A 20,619-nucleotide genomic window follows, 5' to 3' on the forward strand; every position below is an offset into this window, starting at 1 on the left:
GAAATACTTTCTCTTTTCTGAATGAGTAAATTTGAGTTAAATTTGATTTTTTTTTCTTTTTATACCAAATTTGATGGAAAAACATGTCAACCAAAGCATATGGAAGCATTCTTTCACTTTACTTTCTTAAAAAATCAAACCTATGAATTGAACCGCATGACAATAACAATTATTTGTCATTACACAACTAATTTTTAACCATGGTAAAACATTGACCATAGTTTTCCACAAACGACGCTAGAATGTGCCACAATGCAAGAATGTTTAGGTGTTTAATTCAATTTACTACCAACAACACAAGAATGTGCTACTAAATTTTGCAACCCTCCGCAATAAATTATCATTGGTGGAAAGACGGTCATGCAGTCATCTCCAACCAAACGATCAAATCTTCAAAGGGATCAAACTATTTCAAACGACTTTATATAAAGAAGAATTTGCTATATTTTCAAAATTATCTATCAACTCATAAGTCTCTTTAACCGAGTACATACAATCACAAATAAGACCTCAAATCCAAATATCTTCCACATTATCATGCACATAAATGTTAGATAATAAAATTTTACACTCTTTTATCAACTCAATCTCCCATACAAACAATTTTCTTCTCCAACTTCAACACTATCTCTCAGAATTTTCTGCCAAACAAGAAGCAAATACGTATTATTCGTCAGGATAAAAAAGTAGCTCCCTTACTTAGGTGGTAGTTTAATTTTCATTTAGAAATACTGAAAAGAGGGTGTTGGTAGAAAACATAGGTGGTGGAAATACTGAAAAGAGGGTGTTGGTAGAAAACATAGGTGGTGCTGATATTAATCCTCTTATATTTGTAAAACAAAATAGCCCAGCCCATACAAAACAAGCCCAACCCAAAGATAAAACCTTTGGGATATTTCTCAATTTTCTAAGTTTAAATAAAATTCAATGTAGTAATTATTCAAACACAAAACCTTCACAAAAACATGATTAACATTAAACCTTTTCATTATGTTAAGGTTGACTCAATGATATGAGGAAGCAACCTAAGTGATAAAAAGATCATGCATTCAACTATACAAAAGTAATAATTAATTATCTAGCACCGACATTTCTCGTGGAATGTGTCTGACACGTGTCAGTATTAGACGTCAATACGACACTGGCACATGTAATTACATTCAATGTTGTGTCCGGTGTCTATGTTAATTCTTTATAGATAATTAACATTTATCATAAAAGCGTTTTCCTTCACCACACGGTATTGAATTGAACATAACTAACAACTGCACAAACACGTTGTCCTGCATCCACACAAAAACACGTTTTTCTAACATAATTAACACTAAACCTTTTCATTATGTTAACCATTCAAAACTTAGCTCTTTAATTGATTTATGCAAATCCATTAACCAAATTAAACAAACCCATGCAAACTTAATCACCACAGCACAAATAACACACCCTGTTATAGCCAACAAATTCCTCAAAAGCGTTACTTTAGCTTCACTTACTTATGCACATAAACTGTTTGATCAAATTCCTCAACGAGATTTATTCATTTACAACACCATGATTAAAGCACATTCTATGTCGCCGCATTCGTATCGTGATTCTGTCACGGTGTTCCGGTCATTAATAAGGGATTCGGGTTATTTCCCGAATCGGTATAGTTTTGTGTTTGCTTTTGGTGCTTGTGGAAATGGGTTGTGTGTGAGGGAAGGGGAGCAGGTTTTTACACATGCTGTGAAAGTTGGTTTGAATGGTAATGTGTTTGTTGTGAATGCGTTGATTGGTATGTTTGGAAAGTGGGGAAATGTGGAGTATGCGAGGAGGGTTTTTGACTCGGCTTTAGATAGAGATTTGTATAGTTGGAACACTATGATTGGTGCATATGTTGGATCCGGTAATATGATTCAAGCGAAGGAGTTGTTTGATGAAATGCTAGAGAGAGATGTTGTGTCATGGAGTACTATAATAGCTGGTTATGTTCAGGTATTTTAGAAAGTAAAATATATAAATAATGATACTTAACAGTTGAAGGTATATTACATTTTACGTAAACTCTACTAGCTGTGTACATGGTCATTGAATGTTATGCTGTATAGAATGTCTCACCGTTCAGTACCACAATTAGACCATCGCTGACAATAACGAAGTCACAATCGTAGATAAATAGAAAAACATCATGTTAAATTTGATTGATTAGATATTGTAACTATTGTTTCGATATAATTTAGATGTTATTTTGATAAATTGAAGATGTAATTTACCTGTTTGATTTATTAAGTAAGACTTTTGGTAACATACTTAGATGAAAAATGAAGTTTGGTTTATCATTTTTGACACTTTAGAACATAAAGGACTAACTTAGGATAAAAATAGGAGCGGTTTGAAACTTTTAAACTAAGTTGAAAGGACCTTTGGTGCAATTTTGACTGTATTTTTATTTTAGTTGATTGTTTATGTTTTTTCTAGGTTGGCTGTTTCATGGAGGCTTTGGACTTCTTCCACAAAATGTTGCAATCCGATGTCAAACCAAATGAATATACCATGGTAAGCGCTCTTGCAGCCTGTTCAAATCTTGTCGCGTTGGATCAGGGAAAGTGGATGCATGTTTACATTCGGAGGGACAATATTAAGATGAATGATAGACTTCTTGCTAGCCTCATTGACATGTATTCAAAGTGTGGAGAGATAGAATCTGCGTCAAGTGTTTTCTATGAACACAAAGTGAAGCGAAAGGTTTGGCCATGGAATGCCATGATTGGTGGGTTTGCAATGCATGGAAAACCTGAAGCTATAACTGTGTTCGAAAAAATGAAGGTTGAAAAAGTTTCTCCTAATAAAGTAACATTCATTGCCTTATTAAATGCTTGTAGCCATGGCTATATGGTTAAGGAGGGAAAATCATATTTTGAATTGATGGCTAGTGATTACGGAATTAATCCTGAAATAGAGCATTATGGATGTATGGTAGATTTACTTAGTCGTTCCGGGCTCTTGAAGGAGGCTGAAGAGATGATTTTGAGCATGCCGATGGCTCCGGATGTTGCGATTTGGGGAGCACTGTTGAATGCATGTAAAATCTACAAAGACATGGAGCGCGGATATAGAATAGGTAAGATAATTAAAGAAATTGATCCTAACCATATAGGCTGTAATGTTTTGTTGGGTAATATATATTCTACATCAGGAAGATGGAATGAAGCAAGGATGCTAAGAGAGAAAAATGAAATCAGTAGTGACAGAAAAAAAATTCCTGGTTTCAGCTCAATTGAATTGAATGGGATATTCCATCAATTCCTTGTTGGTGATCGATCACATCCTAAGAGTAAGGAGATTTATTCATTTTTGGATGAGATGATAAGCAAGTTGAAGATTGCCGGGTATGTTCCCGAGTTAGGGGAAGTTTTGCTTGATTTTGATGATGAGGAAGATAAAGAGACTGCTCTTTCTGTACACAGTGAGAAGTTGGCTATTGCTTTTGGACTGATGAACACAGCACCCGGAACTCCAATTCGCATAGTGAAGAATTTAAGAGTTTGTGGGGATTGTCATCAAGCAACAAAATTCATCTCCAAGGTTTATGATCGAGTAATTATAGTACGAGATAGGATGAGGTATCACCACTTCAAAGATGGAATTTGTTCTTGCAAAGATTACTGGTAGATAAAGAAAGTGCTCTGCAATCCTAACCCGTGATGCATAAGTTGCAACAAGTGAACTGTTCTCCTTGCAGTGACATTTCTCTTGTCCCTGCCTGCATTGTGTCTGAGGAGGAACCAGTGTCTCGAGAGTTTGGTTGACTGGCAAAGCCCTAAAGCCATTGTTGCTTTGTGCGTCTAGTGAGATTTTCTGCTGCATGATGTGGATTGTTTGTTCACTGAGTTGGATCATCGTGAGTTTTGGTGGAGCATGTGCTTGTATATCTTTGTAAAAGGAAAATGTAGTTCCAGTTTGTGTTTGCCCTACAATTTGGTCCTTGTTCGCTTCCAAATCAATAGTGATGCGTCAGGTATGTTGTTGAGATCTAGGACATTATGTAGTAATGACATGCCCATTTTCTCTAGATACTGATGAGTTTGAAAGTAAATTAGATATAATACTCTGATAAATTGAGTCCCCTCGACTTGGTCTTGTATTTTGTAGAAGAATAGTAAAGAACAAAAACTGTTGTTTTGTGTAAAAAAAAAAATCTGAATGTTAATAAAGAAAACTTCTACTAAGCATATTCTCATGGATCTCCATTTCTGATAAAGCTTAAGCATTTTTTGCGTTGGCTGCCTTAAGTATTTGATTCAAAGTTTCAAACAAACTTTATAATACTGCAGAAGCCTTTTTGGCACAATGAGTTGTTTAGTTCGGGGAGTGCGGTGCTGAAAAATCAATCGTTCACCTTTTCTTTGAGTGTCCGGTGTTTACTGGTACATTGTACGTGATTAGAAATTGGCTTGGAATTCCTACAGCTTTTCAAAATGACGGTTTGGCTCATTTAGATCAATCTCAAGGTTTGATCGGTAATGGGAGAGTCTTCGCTAGTAGACTTGGTGTGATTTGGTTTGCCTGCATTTGGAGTATTTGGAAGGCAAGGAATGACAAATTATTCAAAAACAAGGAAGTTTGCTTGGAAAATATTGTTGAATCGGTGAAACTGAGTTCCTGGAATTGACTGAGATTCAAGACAACTAGCATGGAGTACAATCTGAATGAATGGTTCGTGAATCCCAGAGCTTGTCTCGGCTGTGTGGAATCGCAGGTGTGAGGTTGAGGTGTGTTTTGCGCGTTTGGAGATGGGTCAGACTCGGATAAATATCATCTTGATAGAGTTTTGGAGTATTCTGCAGCGACAGGACAGATTCAGATGTTTTACAGGATATCAAATTGCATCAGCATTTTCATCTCGTGTATTATTCCTGTGTGTTGAGGTTCCATTTCTGTGTAATTCAGGCAGGCTGATGTACAAAAGCCGCATCAGGTTTGTTGTGACTGTGTTGTGAACCCACCAGAGATCAGTTTATCGTCTTTCCTGCAAGTTAGATAATTTGTTTCAGATGTTACTTACTTTTGACGGTGTCCAGTTAGTTCTTAAGTGGATTCTCTCTCTGTTTTTTTTTGCTGATTGGAGGTCGTCAATGGCTTGGGATATCCTCGGCGTTCCAGAAGGAAGGTTGGGCACATCTAGATCAGTTGAAGGTTTGGTGCTTCAGATTATGTTCGCAATATGAAGTTTTATTTTTTTTTCTTGCTGATTACGGGTTTCGTTATTAGCCTTTCAAGCTTCGGTGTCGCTGTTTAGGCTTGCCAAAATTATCGGAATCGCTTGGTGTGTGGCTGCTGCTGCTTGTTTTATTCAATCTAGTGCTGATCAGTTGGCTTAAGCGTTCCCATAGTTCGTTGTTTCTTGGTCTTAAGTTTCTGCGTCGTCGTCTGAGTTCGGCTAGTCTTGTTTTTGTTTGTTCCTAGCCGGCATAGGCCCTGCAATATTACTTTTCTTTGGGCAAGGTCCGTTATTCATTGTATCAGGTTATGGGGATAGTTGCTTTGTGGGAGGCTTTTAAGGCTGTTTCTTGTATCAAGTTTGTGTAAATAAATATTTGACTGTTGATAAAGAGAACTTCTACTAAGCCTATGCTCATGGATCTCCATTTCTGATAAAGCTTGAGCATTTTTTGTGTTGGCTGCATTAAGTATTTGATTCAAAGTTTCAAACAAACTTTATAATACTGCAGCATTTTATTGAAAACTTACAATCTGTTTAAACCCTCTGGTGGGATCCCTTGTGTAGTTTAACAAAATTCATTTTGAACTTAAGTTATGTTGACATTCATGCTTAACGTCAGCATTTTATTGAAAACTTACAATCTGTTTAAACCTTTTTTTCTTTCTTTCATGCTGTCGTCATATATTCAATCAAATCATATTATGATGTCACTTTGCTATATTAGTTTCTAAAATATCTCCACGATATATTTTTTCTTTCATGGTATCGTCATACACACAACTTTCGTGCACGGGATTTGATTCCAGCTATCCAGTGCAATTATTTCACTGCTTTGTGCCGAAAGTCATAATTGTATTCAGATTGAATTTTTTTTTCTTCTTTCTCTCTTATGTTACCACCAGCACATGCCTTTACTTATCTGCACTATTTTTTTCTGTTAAACTAGAACATTTCTCATAACTCAAGTGAACCATTAGATCTCAAGGAAATTATCAATCATGAAACTTTGATAGTATATTGAGAAAAACAAAACACTAAAGAATATATGGCCATTTAGTTTCTTTGGAGATCTGTTGAACCAGATTCACAACAAGTTTAATCACATGCTCCTCTGAATCAAGATTTATCACTCAAAAAGCATGAACTGATTCAATAAAATCATGAATGCCTGCCTATGTTAAGACATCAGAACAGGAACCTATGTTACTTTATCAGATTTATAACTACAGAGATAAAAAAAAAACAGACATACCAAAACAACTAGGCATGTGAGAAAAGAGGTCTCAATGTCTAGGTATACACCATTGTAGCAAAATGTCACAAGTGAGAAAAATATAAGGACAAAGAAAGAAAAAGGAAAGGCAATCATCAAATATTATTAACGTCTTTACGTTCCAGTATAGACAAAGAAAGAGTACAAGGAGAAACGGGGATCAATGGTTTGATAAAAACAATTTCTTTCTTCTCAAGTTCCAAGGGTGTTGCTTCTGATAGGTCATGGAGAAGTATTGAAAGATTTATGAAAACAAGGTTATGGTGGATTTACTTAGTCGCCCCGAGCTCTCGAAGGATACTGAAGAGATGATTGACAAAGCCCTAAAAATGCTGTTGTTTCGTGCATGATAGTGAGTTTTTCTGATGCATGATGTTGACGGTAAACTGTCAATCATAAAAAATTATCTACATGACTATGATTTCATTATAATAATTTCACTTGTTGCAATAATTTGCTTACAATTTTTCTATATATTTTGAAGTTATCATATTTGTTTAGTTTGTGAAAAAAGTGTCCTACATGCTTGAACTAGTAATGTATAATTGTTGTGGAAAAATAAATGTGCAGCTCTTTTTTACCATCATCAAACTCTCGTTTTTCCAGAATATTTCAACTTTAATCTGGATTCTATACAAACAGCTTTTCTGTAAGGTTAATACTTGCAATACATCAGCTCAGATCCTCTACTTTCGGTACAGCCAACTGTCTGCCGTAAAATTTGGATTATTCCTTGATCTAATAGTCGATATTTAGATGCAAAGATAGAGAGGATCCGTGTGTTCACAATAGATCTGCACAAGGTTCTATTGCACCAACACTTCCGATTGAAAGGGTGTCTTGTGTCCGACATGACACCGACACTTATGATTACCTTAAATTATGTTATTTTTTCAAAATTTTATCTGTGTCAACGTGTCAATCTCGTGCCAGGTGTCTGTGCTTCATAGGCACATGGTCTGTCATTTGATTTTCTTTTTGTTAATCATAGGTTGGTGAGCAGCATACATCCATATGACAAGAACTTGCCACCTTAACAAACTTGGAAGCAATAGTTTTTCTGCATTATTCATTCTCATATCATCATTTCTGGCATTGAAATTTGCAGGTATATCAAGAGATGACATTGAACTACTGGAATGTGCCACAGTCTAAAATGAGAGCAAGCAACTCAATTTTAGAGAGAAAAAAAAGTAGATATATAGAGATTGGAAGCTAAAAAGTAGACATATCGAAATTTGATTGGAACAAGTCCTGGACTGTGTTATTTTGACACAAAAAGGAACAATTTTTGTCAACAATTTGGTTGGTTTTAACGCAATTCTGACACTTTGTTAATTACGTTCAGTGGATGATAAATGAATATAACAAGATATCGCAAATCAATAGTCATTCATTGAACACGAATAACAATTTTAAACATTATTAATTATGATCAGTGGTGACAGTGTCAAAACTACAGCCATATGCACCACTAGAGTCAAATCTGTTCTCATATATAATAATGCTCAGACAACATTTTGACAATTGGAAATGTTCAAAGTCTGCTGCATAGATGCAATATTAAACTCGTTTACTTGGAAACTTAATCTTTTGAATTCAACATTGTCACTATACCATAGGAATTTTAATAATCATTATAATATATGAAGAAACTTCAATTCTTCACGTCAATCTAATCACAAGTCATAACCAGAACTTTCAAACATACATGTATCCATGACTTACTAACTCAAGCACTGAATCCATTTTACCATCAGTAAGCAGAAAATCAGCAACAAACTTTAAATTGAACCTAAGTTTATATATTTATATACTAATGCCAATATAGCACCACAAGACATAGAGGAGAAATTACTAATATAATAACAACTAATAACTAAAATTTCACTGTAATAAAACAATTAGAAACCATAGACATATTCCAAACTTACAGAAAGTTTGGAACCACACACGAATTTATACACCTAAACATAAAAACAAAACTATACTTTTGATACTTTAGGAAAAAGATAAGTTCATATAAAGCAGAAGATTACATATCATCTTTTGAATTCTCATAACATTACAATGTCAAGGAGTGTATAGCATGGCTACATAGATTGTATAGACAACTCAACCATCTTAATTTACAACTTCAAACTGTTCAAAACTGTTCTTTCATAAAATCCAACATAAACAAATGACATATCCATATATTACCATTATAAATTGATATATTATATATATATATTTATATATATATATATATATATATATATATATATATATATATATATATATATATATATATATATATTTTTTTTTTTTTTTTTTTTTTTGTGACACTGATAGATATAAGAAACAAGTGTTCTTTGATAAAATGCAATTTTACAAAATCACTCAACATCAGTAACTTGAGCACATGATGCTTCCATCATTCCATTGCGAATTTGATCACCAATATCCCTAACATGGCCAGGTCCATGAGGTATAAAAACTGTGGTATTCTTTGAATTGTTTCCAAGGTCTCTGATTGTGTCAAAGTATTGAGTAATCATGATAAGATCCATCACTTCCTTTGCTGAAGTTCCTTCTACCTTGTTAGAGAATTGCAAGATATTCTCTCTCAAGCCGTCTGTGATAGCTTGCCGCTGTCTTGCCACACCAACCCCGCCTAAAAACTTTGATTCGGCTTCTGCTTCTGCCTTTTTAACAATAAGCACCTTGTCTGCTTCTCCTTTGAATTCACTAGCAAGTAACAGCCTTTGAGCTGTGAAATTAAATCAATACTCACTAGTTAAGCAGTTCTGTTTTGAACATTAAAATACACCTATGAAGCAAAGGATACTGACACCGGACACTGAGACGTGGACACAGACAATAATTTGAAAAAATAACATAGTTCAGTGTAAATACATGTGCCGGTCTCATGTCAGACGATGACATGTGTCGGACACCGGACATGCCTTCGATCCGAAGTGTCGATGCTACAAAGAAATACACACACCGTGTGTGACACCATTTGTTCATCTTTATCTCTCTCTTACCTTTTATCTTTTACAACATACGCACATTTAAAAAATACACACAAAAACCAAATGACAGTGTTTGACATTAAAATTTTGATCTCAAAAAAATCATTTCTCTTAGTCAAGCTGCATAAAGGGCATACAAATGCAATAAACAAACATACAGGGGTTGCATATATGGACAAGCAGATGCAGTGTTGTTAATCGCAGATCACAGAAAATAGCAGTTTGTTCATATTCCACTATGCAACAGTGTTATTGTGTCGCTACAGTTTCTATTTGACAACATTTTGTACTAAATAGTGTATCGCAGAACAAGAGCATTTAGTTCATATTTCTCTATGCTGTATAGACATTATTTAACAACACTATGGAGATGGGATAAACACATGTGCAGGGGCGAATACGCACAAAGTGAGCTTAAGATATACAAGGTATGTCCCAAGTAGACAGCCCGTTTGGTAAACTAAGGGACATTGAAGGAGTTTTAACCAGGAGGCCTAAAATTCAAACCCTGAAAACTAATATAACCACTAACAACTTTCATATCGGAAAAATGGTTAATTTTATCAACCCCTCAGGGTCCCACAAAACATAAAACTAGGATGGCCCACTTCATCAGATATCATGCAAATAAAGTCGTGGGAAGGAAACTGAAGTAGCAAAACATCGGAACATGCAGAGTAATCTTTCAGAACCCAATACTTAAATTTTGTGATTGAGTATACTGCTTGATGTGGCCATAGGAAGATAAGAAACAGTCTAAAAACCACAAAGTATTATTACCTGCATTGATCTCATTCATTGCTCTCCGCACAGAAGGATCAGGGATAATATCAACCATCAGTATGTGTTCTATGCTATATCCATATTCTCCCATCACCTGATAAATGATATTCAGAAGGAGGACGAGTAAATTAGGAGATTGGTACTGGCATAAATGTGAAAAAGACAGCAAGAAGCACTCAGAAAAAAGTTATACAACGTAACTATACAACGCATAAAATTAATATAAATTCAATTAACTATAATAACGCACAGTTGTAGAACCTTGAAGAAAGTGAATGAGTATAGTGAAATCTGACTCGATTCTCTAATATTTTAAAACAGATGCTTTAACATAGCCTATCGAAGTTGCAATGGACTTGGATTTCTTAAGCACAATCTAAGGTTTGAGAATAGGGAAAGAAAAAAAAAATACATGCCAAGAGAGTTTTTAATTTTTTTTTTAAACGGATCCATCTAGCTTGACTCAGGTTAGTCCTCTTTATCCCTTTTTACTCACACTTTTCTCCTATATTTATCTCCTTATTTTACTCACCCTTCTCTCTCCTCTAAACACTCAGAGGCACCATACCATGTCTTTCTCGTCCTAAAATTAGAGAATAAATTTCACCCTGATGTAACTTGTATGATATCAAGGGTCTATAGCTAGACCAAAAACAATTAAAATCTTCCTGTATCAGGAAACAAATAATTTAAGAGCAGCAACAGAACTGACAACGAAAACCACCACGCAAAATTAACAACTATCTTGAAAATTGTTTGAAACTCCAACAAAGACAGATGTCAAATTCCAAAAGTAGAAGCTCATGGTTCTCTACGTCCTCATAGCTGATATTCATACAGTAATTTGATCGGTGTTGGTTTGACAAAAACAAGGGAAAACAAATATGTGTGCCTCAAAACTCTACTTATACTCGTTATTTTTTTAGTTTTTGTCAAACAGACACCGATAAAGTCACTATCACAACCGTAAGCATGAGCAAGACTGTGAATTTCTACTTTCAAGAGGCGTTATAAGAACATATCCACTACGGACAACCTGTTAAGGGAGTCCACAGCAGAACCCACCATTTATGAAACTCTTGTGTAAAAAGTCTAAAGGTTCTTTTCACTTACCAACACTTACATATTTCTATGAAAACGACCATATATTTTTCACTATAATTAACATGATTTGATAAAAGCAGTGACAATCACCTTTCCAAGTTCTTCCATGACACCTTTGGCAACCTCACCTTTTTGCTCAAACAGCTCATCCAAATTCATCTTTGGAACAATAGCACGGGCCACTACAACAACGAACAACATAGACACAGTTAAGTAAATCAAAAACTAAAACTACATAAATCAATAGTGATAAGATGACTTGGTAATTTTAAGGAGCAACATAGAGATCTGAGTGATAAAGTAGTCGTCAATGATAAACTCAACTTGGTCAACTAACAACAAGCCAGTTTCTCAAGAGGTTACTCGGTTGAAAAATTACTCTTCAACCTTGTGAAACACGGTTCGAGATAGCACCATATAGTAATAACTAGTAACATTTATCATTATAAACTAAATACAACCGCATAGAAAAACAGCCGAAATCATAAACAAAGACAAGAGAAAACAAACAAACCATCAAAAACATAAGCCTGGATCTGTTCCTGCGGGTTTTGCAACTCATAAAAAGCATCATCAGCATTTTCCTTCACTACACGATATTGAATTGAACATAACAACTGCACAAACACGTTGTCCTGCAGCCAGACACAAAAATACCTCTCACTATTATTATCACATAATAAAACATTGACAATTACAAATGAAATTTATAAATAAAACAAATTCAACTGGTTAATAAGTTTCAATTAAGCTCAAATTTTACTTTCTTCTATCCAATTGAGACATAAAACCAAAAAATTCAGGTTTAAGCAGTTAATTAAAGATCAAATTGATCTTATCCAAATTCAATATCTCAGAGACCATTTGTTACAACTTTTTGATGAAAAAACAACACTTTTTAAACAAAAGAATCACTTTTTAGAAGTTTTCATTAGTTTGTTATAGGTTTTCAAAAATGAGTATCTGTAAAACAAACAAAATATAAAATTAAAAACTACTACACATAACTCGAGCCCGTTTGTTCCCGAATATAAAAAAAAGTGATTTTGGTACTCAATAATTTAGAGATTTTTTAAAAAGGCAGAAGTTGCTATGTGTTTGTCTACCATAATGAAAATGACTTAAAAACAAAAATCAGTTATCAGAAAATGATTCCATGAGAAGCTATCAAAACCAGCTTCTCATTGAGTTCATTGATTTTTCCCAGATTATGATTTTTTGAAAATCCGTAACAAGTTAATGAAAACTTCTAAAAGTGATTATTTTGTTTAGACAAGTGCATTTATCCTAAAAAAAGTTGTAACACAGGCTTACTAGCTTCTAAAACAAACCATTTCCCATTTGTATCGGCTTATTTTTGAGCTTATGAAAAATAACTTATGCAAATAAATAAACTTTTTATGGTAATTCATAAGTTTTCAGAGTAACGGAAATTATATCTTCATAACTGTTTTTTCATAAACTACACTGAGAAACTTCTGAATAATACATAAAACCTTATTTATTTGCATAAGCTCAAAATAAGCCTAATCCAAACGGGCCCTAAACAAATTTGATTTTCAGTACGTTAATCGAACATAAAACAACTTATGGTTGCTTTAAAAATATCTAAAAACTAATCTCTAAATTCTAATGAAAACTTCTAAAAGTGATTATTTTGTTTAAAAAAAAAATGATTTTTTCATTAAAAAAACTGTAGCAAACAGACTTACTGGCCTCTGAAAAAAATAATTTTTGATAACTGATTAAACAAATTTGATTTCAGCACGTTAAACAAACACAAAACAACTTCTGCTTCCTCTAAAAATATCTAAAAATTAATCTCTAAATTAAGTATCAAAATCACTGTTTTTTCGTCAAACAAACACAAACACAGCTTATGATTGCTATAAAAATATCTTAAAATTAATCTCTAAATTCTAATTAAGTATCAAAATCACTTTTTTTTTCCTTCATAATCCCTAACAAAATGACCTAGAAAATAATTATTAGTCAACCGAATTTAACTTAAACCCAACCAAACTACGAAATACCAACTTTAACCAAATCCGATCGAACTCAAGATTACCAGGATCATTTCCAAACACAAAACAACTCATGATTACTATAAAAATATCTAAAAATTAATCTATAAATTCTAATCAATCATCAAAATCACTTTTACTATTTTTTATTCAACAAATTTAACTTAAACCCGGTCAACCCCTAAAAATACAAACTTTAACCAAATCAGACCGAACTCGAGATTACCAGGATCATTTACAGACACAAAACAACTCATAATTACTATAAAAATATCTAAAAATTAATCTCTAAATTCTAATTAATCATCAAAATCACTTTTTTTTTTATTCAACAAATTTAAATTAAATTGAATTAGACCGAACTCCAGATTACTAGGATCATTTCTAACAAAAAATAGATCAATAAGAACAAAAAAAAAAAAGAAGAATACCTTAGTTTTGGTTTCAATTTTAACATCAAGAGAAGCAATTCTGGTAGAAAGAATACCAGCAAGACATTCACCAGCAAAAGGGTTAAAGATTTGGAAACCAGGTTGAGCAACTCTTTGAAAACGACCCCACTGTTCAACAATTCCTACGCTTGATTGTTCAACACAACCACAGAACAAACAGAACGTGTTTCCCATGTTTTTGTTTTGATCTATTGAATCGGTTTTTGTTATGGAAAGTAGATATAACACCGCTATGTTTAATTAAGTTTGGTTTTTTTGGTTTATGTTTATGTTTTTGTTTTTGTTGCTATTTATGGTAATAAAATTTTAATTTGGTTGTTTTGAAATATTAATTTGGTGTGATGTGAGTGTATTGTGGATTTGTATCCTACACGACTTGCATGAAAGACTTGGAAAACCAGTGAATATAACACATTCATTTTGGTTATTGGTGACAAGTAATCGCGATAATCTTTCGTTTATTAATATTTTAAAATGAAATAGACTTTTATATTAAAATGCTTTGTTAATAGAGTTATGTTAACGAGTGTTTTAAGATACTTTGTTAAAGAAAAGAAATTAAAATAGTAGATTTTTGTTGAATTTAACAATATTTAAACTTTTAAAAAGTTAAATTCACTACTTTTCATCATTTCTCAGTACAATATTTCAATTTTATCTTCTTAACCAATACTCTAAGGGTACTTTTATTTTTTGGTCAGACTCTAATGGTACTCTTTATCATTTCTCTTGTTAATATTGTCATATTAGTTTCAATATACTACTTATTGTCTGAAGGATTATTTAAACGTCAAAGAATATTTTAATTAAAAAGTGCTTAATCTAAAACAATTTAAAATTTTGATACAATAAATAATTATTGTAGTTATTCGTTAGAAGCAAAATCAAAATGACTATTACCCATTTCTCAATGGATAGGATGATAAATTTTAATTGGGGAATTAGTCACTTTAGTCCCTGAATGGGGAACGATTCGTCAATTTAGTCCCTGAATGCAGATAAATTACAAAATAGTCCCTGAATGTAGACTTTGTTAGTCAATTTAGTCCCTGAATGCAGACTCCGTTAGTCAATTTAGTCCCTGAATGTAGACTTCGTTAGTCACTTTAGTCCCTGAAATTGATCATGCAGGGACTGTTTTGCATATTATCAGCATTCAGGGACTAAATTGACGAATCGTTCCCCATTCAGGGACTAAAGTGACTAATTCCCCATTTTAATTGTTTTTTCTTTCTTTATGTGTAATCTCAATTGATTGTGATTTTTTATTGACTTTTTATAAAATATTGAATAAGGACGATGGTAATAGAACTGCCCCTTACCATATTTGTCATACTAACCGACATCATTTAACTATAACAAATATCTAAAATACAGTGTAGCGTTTATTTTAAGTTTGAAAGAACTAGAAAGATATTGTGCCATGGGTGGATATATCATAGGACCACACAAAAAAAATTTCAGTTTTTGTTTTACACATGAAGAATGTCTATAGAAATAAAATGTCAGAGAAAGTTGGTAATTCATTTTGTTTCATTTAACAATTGTTAATGTTACAGATGAACTTAAATTAATAAAACTAACCCAATTAAAATTACTAAAACTATTAGTTTGGTGAAATAGTACATGATTTTAAATTTTATTGGCCAGATTTTTTTTACTTAATTATTTAACCACACCAAAAACTTAGTCCTGGATCCTTCTCTTATATCATGGATTTGTTTCCTTAAAAACAAACATGGGTAGTTTATAAAAGTTTGGCCAAATACCTCCCTCCCTGGATCCTTTAAGTTTTACGTTTGTTTCAGATAAGTCTTTTATGTTTTCTAAGGTTTCAGATAGGTCTTTTAAGTTTCGAGTTTGTTTCGGATAGGTCCTTTAAGTTTCTAAGGTTTCAGATAGGTCCTTTAAGTTTTGAGTTTGTTTCGAGTTTGGCTTAACGGACAGATCAACTTTGGCTTAACGGAGGTTGATAGAAAGGACCTATCTGAAACAAACTCGAAACTTAAGGACCTATCTGAAACCTTAGAAACTTAAAGGACCTATCCGAAACAAACTCGAAACTTAAAGGACCTATCTGAAACCTTAGAAACTTAAAGGACCTATCCAAAACAAACTCGAAACTTAAAGGATCCGGGGAGGTATTTGGCTAAAAGTTTTTATTTTATTTTGTATGAAAGGTTAGTTTTTTTTACCAGAATAAAGCTATCTCTTTCATTATCAATAAGAGTTTCGATACAATCATACATATCAATAAGCAATTGGAAACTAGGTAAAGATGTGTAAAAAAAAAGTCAAGAATGTTCTACAACATTCTCTAATAATAGCTCCAAAATCATATTCATCTCTACGATTACTATAATAGCTATCCACTACTTTCTTAGAACTAAATTCAAAAATTACATTATTTATGCACATGTCCTTCAACCATCGTATTGAAAATAACAAACCCAAAGCTTCTCCTTCCTCAACTTTAAGAATAGGTGAAATCCATTATGCTTTGGCTAGTATGAAGCTCCATTGATCATCTCAGATACATATACCAATACCAACTCTACTTGTTACCGTTGAGAAAGATGCATCGACATTACATTTATTTCTTCGTGCGATGAAAAGTTAGTTATAGATGATGTTGTTATGAAATGAATAACATATTTTATTTATTGATTAAAACAATTGTAATATAAAGTTTATCATAACTATATAATTGAAATTAAACAACAACAATATGTTTTTCATCGAACAATTATATATTTTCAGTGTAATCGAATAAAATGATTATGGTCACCGTTGTTTGGTTTTGAATATTTGCACCAAATTGTCAAGATCAACTTACACAAATTTAAAACCGATTTGATTTGTTTGTTTAAATATTTGTTTTATGTTTTTTTTTTTATGTATTAGTGACAATGATTTGTTTCGTATTTTCATATTTATCGATGACAAGTTTTATCCCGATTTTTACAGGGTTAATTATTCAAATTGACCCGTAATATACACGAAGTCTAAAAAATGACCCGTAAAAATAAAAAAAAACACATTCTAACCTTATAATTTGATATTCTTCTATGTTAAGCGAAGTTCAAAAACATGATTTATAGGTTGAATTTTTTCATGATTTTTTGTAGCCATGTTTAGGACTTTAAAATATGACTTTCCACAAAAAAATATAGAATTTTTAAACAAGAAACAAATTAATTATGAATTTTTAAAGCATCAAACACTCAAAAAACAAAAATAAAGGAAGTCTTGATCTAGAAATTGAATTTTTTGCTGATTGTTTACAAAGACATCTATAAAAACATATATAAAGGATCTGAGAACTTTCATGACATTTCGAAGACATCTCGATTAATTTGAATTTTCAACCAGAACGAGCAAATTTGGAATTTTGCTCTAAACAAGCATATACTCACAAGTCAAATTTTGTTCACTTATTTTGTAGACATGGTTAGAACATCATTAAAACCTTCACCATGAAATTTTTAAGTTTTTAAACTAGGGATGAATTAATTATGAAGTGTTTAAGGAATTCATAGTTATGGCAAGCGAAACTTCATAATTAATCAATCCCTTGTAAAAAAAAATCAATTTTTTTTTGTGTAGTTTCATATTTTAACGTCCTAAATATGAATGCAAAAAATGGTTAAAAAATTCAACATCTAGGACACTTTTCTAGACTTAGCGTATATTACATGGTAAAAAATAAGAAGAATCTCAAGTTACATGGTTAAAATATGTGTTTTTATTTTTACAGAGTCATTTTTCTGAACTTCCCATATATTACAGGGTTATTTTGAACAATTAGCCCTTTTTTATATCAATCAAATGACATTTCTAAGTTCACAATCTCAAATAAGTTACAATACATACGAAATAGCACGAAGCGCAACATTAATATTCATAGTATTGGCGCAACTTCTGCAAAAACCAATTATCTAAAATAAGATCCCCAAAGTATGATCGTCAAGGGTTACCAAGAATCTATGTTGGATTAAAAAAAGAAACGATACAAGAATCTATGTTTGAGCTATCTTTTTCATAATGAAATTAATATATGTTTTAAAATGAGTCTAAATGTGTGCTTTTATCATACACAACCATTAATTTTTTCTTCCATTTTTCCATTTTTTATTTTTGGAACATGAAGCATATAGTGGTAGAATGGAGACCATAACAAAGATAAGCCAAAACTATCACTAAAGAGAAGTGAACCTACGTAGAGAAGTGCTCCTTCAAGTATACAATAATTCTCAAGATGGTCTTATCAAAAACCATAAAATGGTCAAGATGGTTCAAATCAACAGACAGCTAGCGATTATATGCCAGATATGATAAACGAAGCTGCAAGAGCTTATGTTGAGGCTGCTCAAACGGCGATCTCCGTCTCTCTCCCACGAACGGCGGCGATTCTTTATCATGGTATTGATCTTGATCACTTTTTTTTTTTATTTTGATCCGTTAATTTTTTCACAGACCTTGAATTTTTGCTTTTTAAATATTTCAATGAATCATTATTGATGATGAACTTGTCCATTTTGATTTTAATCATATTTGTGCTTTTTTGTTTACTACATTATGAAAGTAAAAATACCAAAATTTAAGTTATACGATATGATGTCCCTGTAACGAATCTGCTCATAACTAGTTGATAATATGTTCCTTCTTTCTGTAGCCATTATTATTGATACAAACGTGAAAGGCTTTATTATTGATAAAGTCAGAGGAGAGGTTATTCAGTAGCCATTGCGGGTTTCATTGCTTATCTTCCATTCCGTTCTCTCACAACAAAAGGCAAAGACGGAGGATATCGAATGATCAATTCACCATTGAGAGCATTAACCCCAAAAATAGGAGTGTTGTGGTGTTCTAAAGGCGGTAGATCAAACAATAACTTGGCATTCTAATAATTTATAGGATATATGGTAGGACCACATAGAGGCAAAGTTATGTTTGACGATGAACTTTTTCAAGTCAAAATATTTTATAGTTTTATTGGGAAAATGTTGGTATTTAATTTATCGAACTCTAACACTTCATCTAGTATTGTTTCATTGTCTCAATTCATATCACTGAGTAATAAAATAGAGTGTTTAGCAGGTAGAGAGGTTTTAATCAAATCGGTGGCTCAATCAATAATACCAACATATTGTATGAGTTCTTTTCTCCTTCCATCAACATTGAGATAAAAGATTCAACGAATGTTAAATTCTTTTTGGTGAGGGTCGAATAGGAACAATGGCAAAGGCATAAATTGGTTGAGTTGGGATAAATTAACAATGAGAAAGGAACATGGGAATATATGAGGTTTCGACATCTTTATAGTTTCAACTTGACTAGGGAAGCGAAGTTGGAAATTAACTACCAACCATGATACTATAAGTGAAAGGATCTTCAAATCTAGATATTATCCTAGAGGGGATTCGACACTTCACATGTAATTGTGAAGGGAGGCTTAAGATTGAGAATGGGTGATGGGAGACATAAAGGTTTGGCATGATGCTTGGTTACGAGATGAAGAAAATTCTTTTGTTAGAAGTCCAATGATTCTGGGGAAGAAAGATATGTATTTGAGTGATCTTATTGAAGAAGACGGAAAAGAATGGAGGACAAACTTGATATGCAAATAGATATTCCTACCTGGAAGTTCTCAAGAAATTGTGAGTATAGTGTAAAATCCGCTTAATATTTTACTCTTGAACTTTAAGACATGTGAGAGATTGTTATGTTTTCAAGTGTTTTTCACTTTTTCTTATATTTCAAAAGTTTAGAAGTCCCACATAGAAAAGTTTAGAGAGTCTTTGAGTGTTAATATACAGATGTATAACATCAAATTATATACAAATATAAAAAGAGTAAATTTACTTTGGTAGTACGGTGCCATTGCATTTATTTATTATTTAATATGCAATCGTTCCATGCTCTTCCGTGTCAAGGTATGCAATCGTTCCATGCTCTTCCGTGTCAAGGTTAATCTTTATAGTTTGTTATTTTTTTAAAATGCATTCGTTCCATGCTCTTCCGTGTCAAGATTAATCGTTTCATGCAGGCGTGGATAGGTTTTGATGGGGTGGACTCTCAGGTTATTTCAGATCAATCTGAAATCGCGGCACACCCTTTTACAACTGATATGGCTTTTTTTGTGTTTGGGTTTTGTGGAACGAACCCATCGTTCCATGCTCTTCCGTGTCAAGGTTAATCTTTATAGTTTGTTATTTTTTTAAAATGCATTCGTTCCATGCTCTTCCGTGTCAAGATTAATCGTTTCATGCAGGCGTGGATAGGTTTTGATGGGGTGGACTCTCAGGTTATTTCAGATCAATCTGAAATCGCGGCACACCCTTTTACAACTGATATGGCTTTTTTTGTGTTTGGGTTTTGTGGAACGAACCCAACAATAGGTTATTTAAGAATCAAGAAAGCTCTATTTCTCATCTGTTACATAAAGTATAGTCATACTCTTTGTGGTGGTTGAAAGCTAGTAAGGCTATTTTATTTTTGGTACTCATTTGTAGTGGTCGAGCCCCCTTATGTGTTTGGGCATCATCTAGCCTTTTGTGTGTTTTTTGACAGACTCTTTATATTTTTCGTGGTTGCTTTGACACGCCTTGTGCTGAACCGATTGCGTTGTGAGTGTCAATATAATTCATTTTGCCTTGTCATGCAATCGTTCCATGCTTCCGTGTCAAGGTTAATCTTTATAGTTTGTTATTTTTTTAAAATGCATTCGTTCCATGCTTCCGTGTCAAGATTAATAGTTCCA

The 20,619-nt window shown here is 32.9% G+C and overlaps 2 protein-coding genes and 1 pseudogene across 3 annotated transcripts; 2 read left to right on the forward strand and 1 right to left on the reverse strand.

Moving 5' to 3' along the window:
• The first annotated feature begins 1,023 nt into the window (after positions 1 to 1,023).
• LOC146916864 (pentatricopeptide repeat-containing protein At3g62890-like) lies at positions 1,024 to 5,638 on the forward strand. Of its 2 annotated transcripts, XR_015015342.1 has the most exons (3): positions 1,024 to 1,974; positions 2,458 to 3,997; positions 4,314 to 5,638. XR_015015342.1 is itself a non-coding variant. In XM_085718749.1 (2 exons), exons 1-2 carry the CDS (start codon positions 1,552 to 1,554, stop codon positions 3,649 to 3,651), a joined length of 1,617 nt encoding a protein of 538 aa, XP_085574875.1. In that variant the 5' UTR covers positions 1,100 to 1,551; the 3' UTR covers positions 3,652 to 5,638. The 2 variants fall into 2 exon arrangements, 1 of the variants encoding a protein (XP_085574875.1); XM_085718749.1 differs by having other exon boundaries at positions 1,100 to 1,974; positions 2,458 to 5,638.
• LOC146916865 (uncharacterized) lies at positions 3,989 to 4,979 on the forward strand (annotated as a pseudogene).
• A 2,855-nt stretch (positions 5,639 to 8,493) lies between the features above and the next one.
• On the reverse strand, positions 8,494 to 14,120 carry LOC146916866 (SPFH/Band 7/PHB domain-containing membrane-associated protein family). Its single transcript, XM_085718750.1, has 5 exons — positions 13,836 to 14,120; positions 11,895 to 12,015; positions 11,471 to 11,562; positions 10,274 to 10,370; positions 8,494 to 9,228 (listed from the first exon to the last, which is right to left on the reverse strand). The coding sequence occupies exons 1-5, from the start codon at positions 14,028 to 14,030 to the stop codon at positions 8,855 to 8,857; spliced, it is 879 nt and encodes a 292-aa protein (XP_085574876.1). The 5' UTR covers positions 14,031 to 14,120; the 3' UTR covers positions 8,494 to 8,854.
• Positions 14,121 to 20,619: the final 6,499 nt, after the last annotated feature.

This window comes from Medicago sativa, chromosome 6 (assembly GCF_051527215.1).
Source record: "Medicago sativa cultivar Bolivia chromosome 6, Bolivia_mono, whole genome shotgun sequence".
Lineage (NCBI taxonomy): Eukaryota > Viridiplantae > Streptophyta > Magnoliopsida > Fabales > Fabaceae > Medicago > Medicago sativa.

Excerpts from the sequence above, each read along its gene's own strand:
- LOC146916864 (XM_085718749.1), top strand. The coding sequence starts at position 1,552 with ATGATTAAAGCACATTCTATGTCGCCGCATTCGTATCGTGATTCTGTC. Across the intron at positions 1,975-2,457 it reads TAATAGCTGGTTATGTTCAG|GTTGGCTGTTTCATGGAGGC; the intron begins GTATTTTAGAAA and ends TGTTTTTTCTAG.
- LOC146916866 (XM_085718750.1), bottom strand. The coding sequence starts at position 14,030 with ATGGGAAACACGTTCTGTTTGTTCTGTGGTTGTGTTGAACAATCAAGC. Across the intron at positions 11,563-11,894 it reads CCAGGCTTATGTTTTTGATG|TGGCCCGTGCTATTGTTCCA; the intron begins GTTTGTTTGTTT and ends TCGTTGTTGTAG. Across the intron at positions 9,229-10,273 it reads AATGAATGAGATCAATGCAG|CTCAAAGGCTGTTACTTGCT; the intron begins GTAATAATACTT and ends TTAATTTCACAG.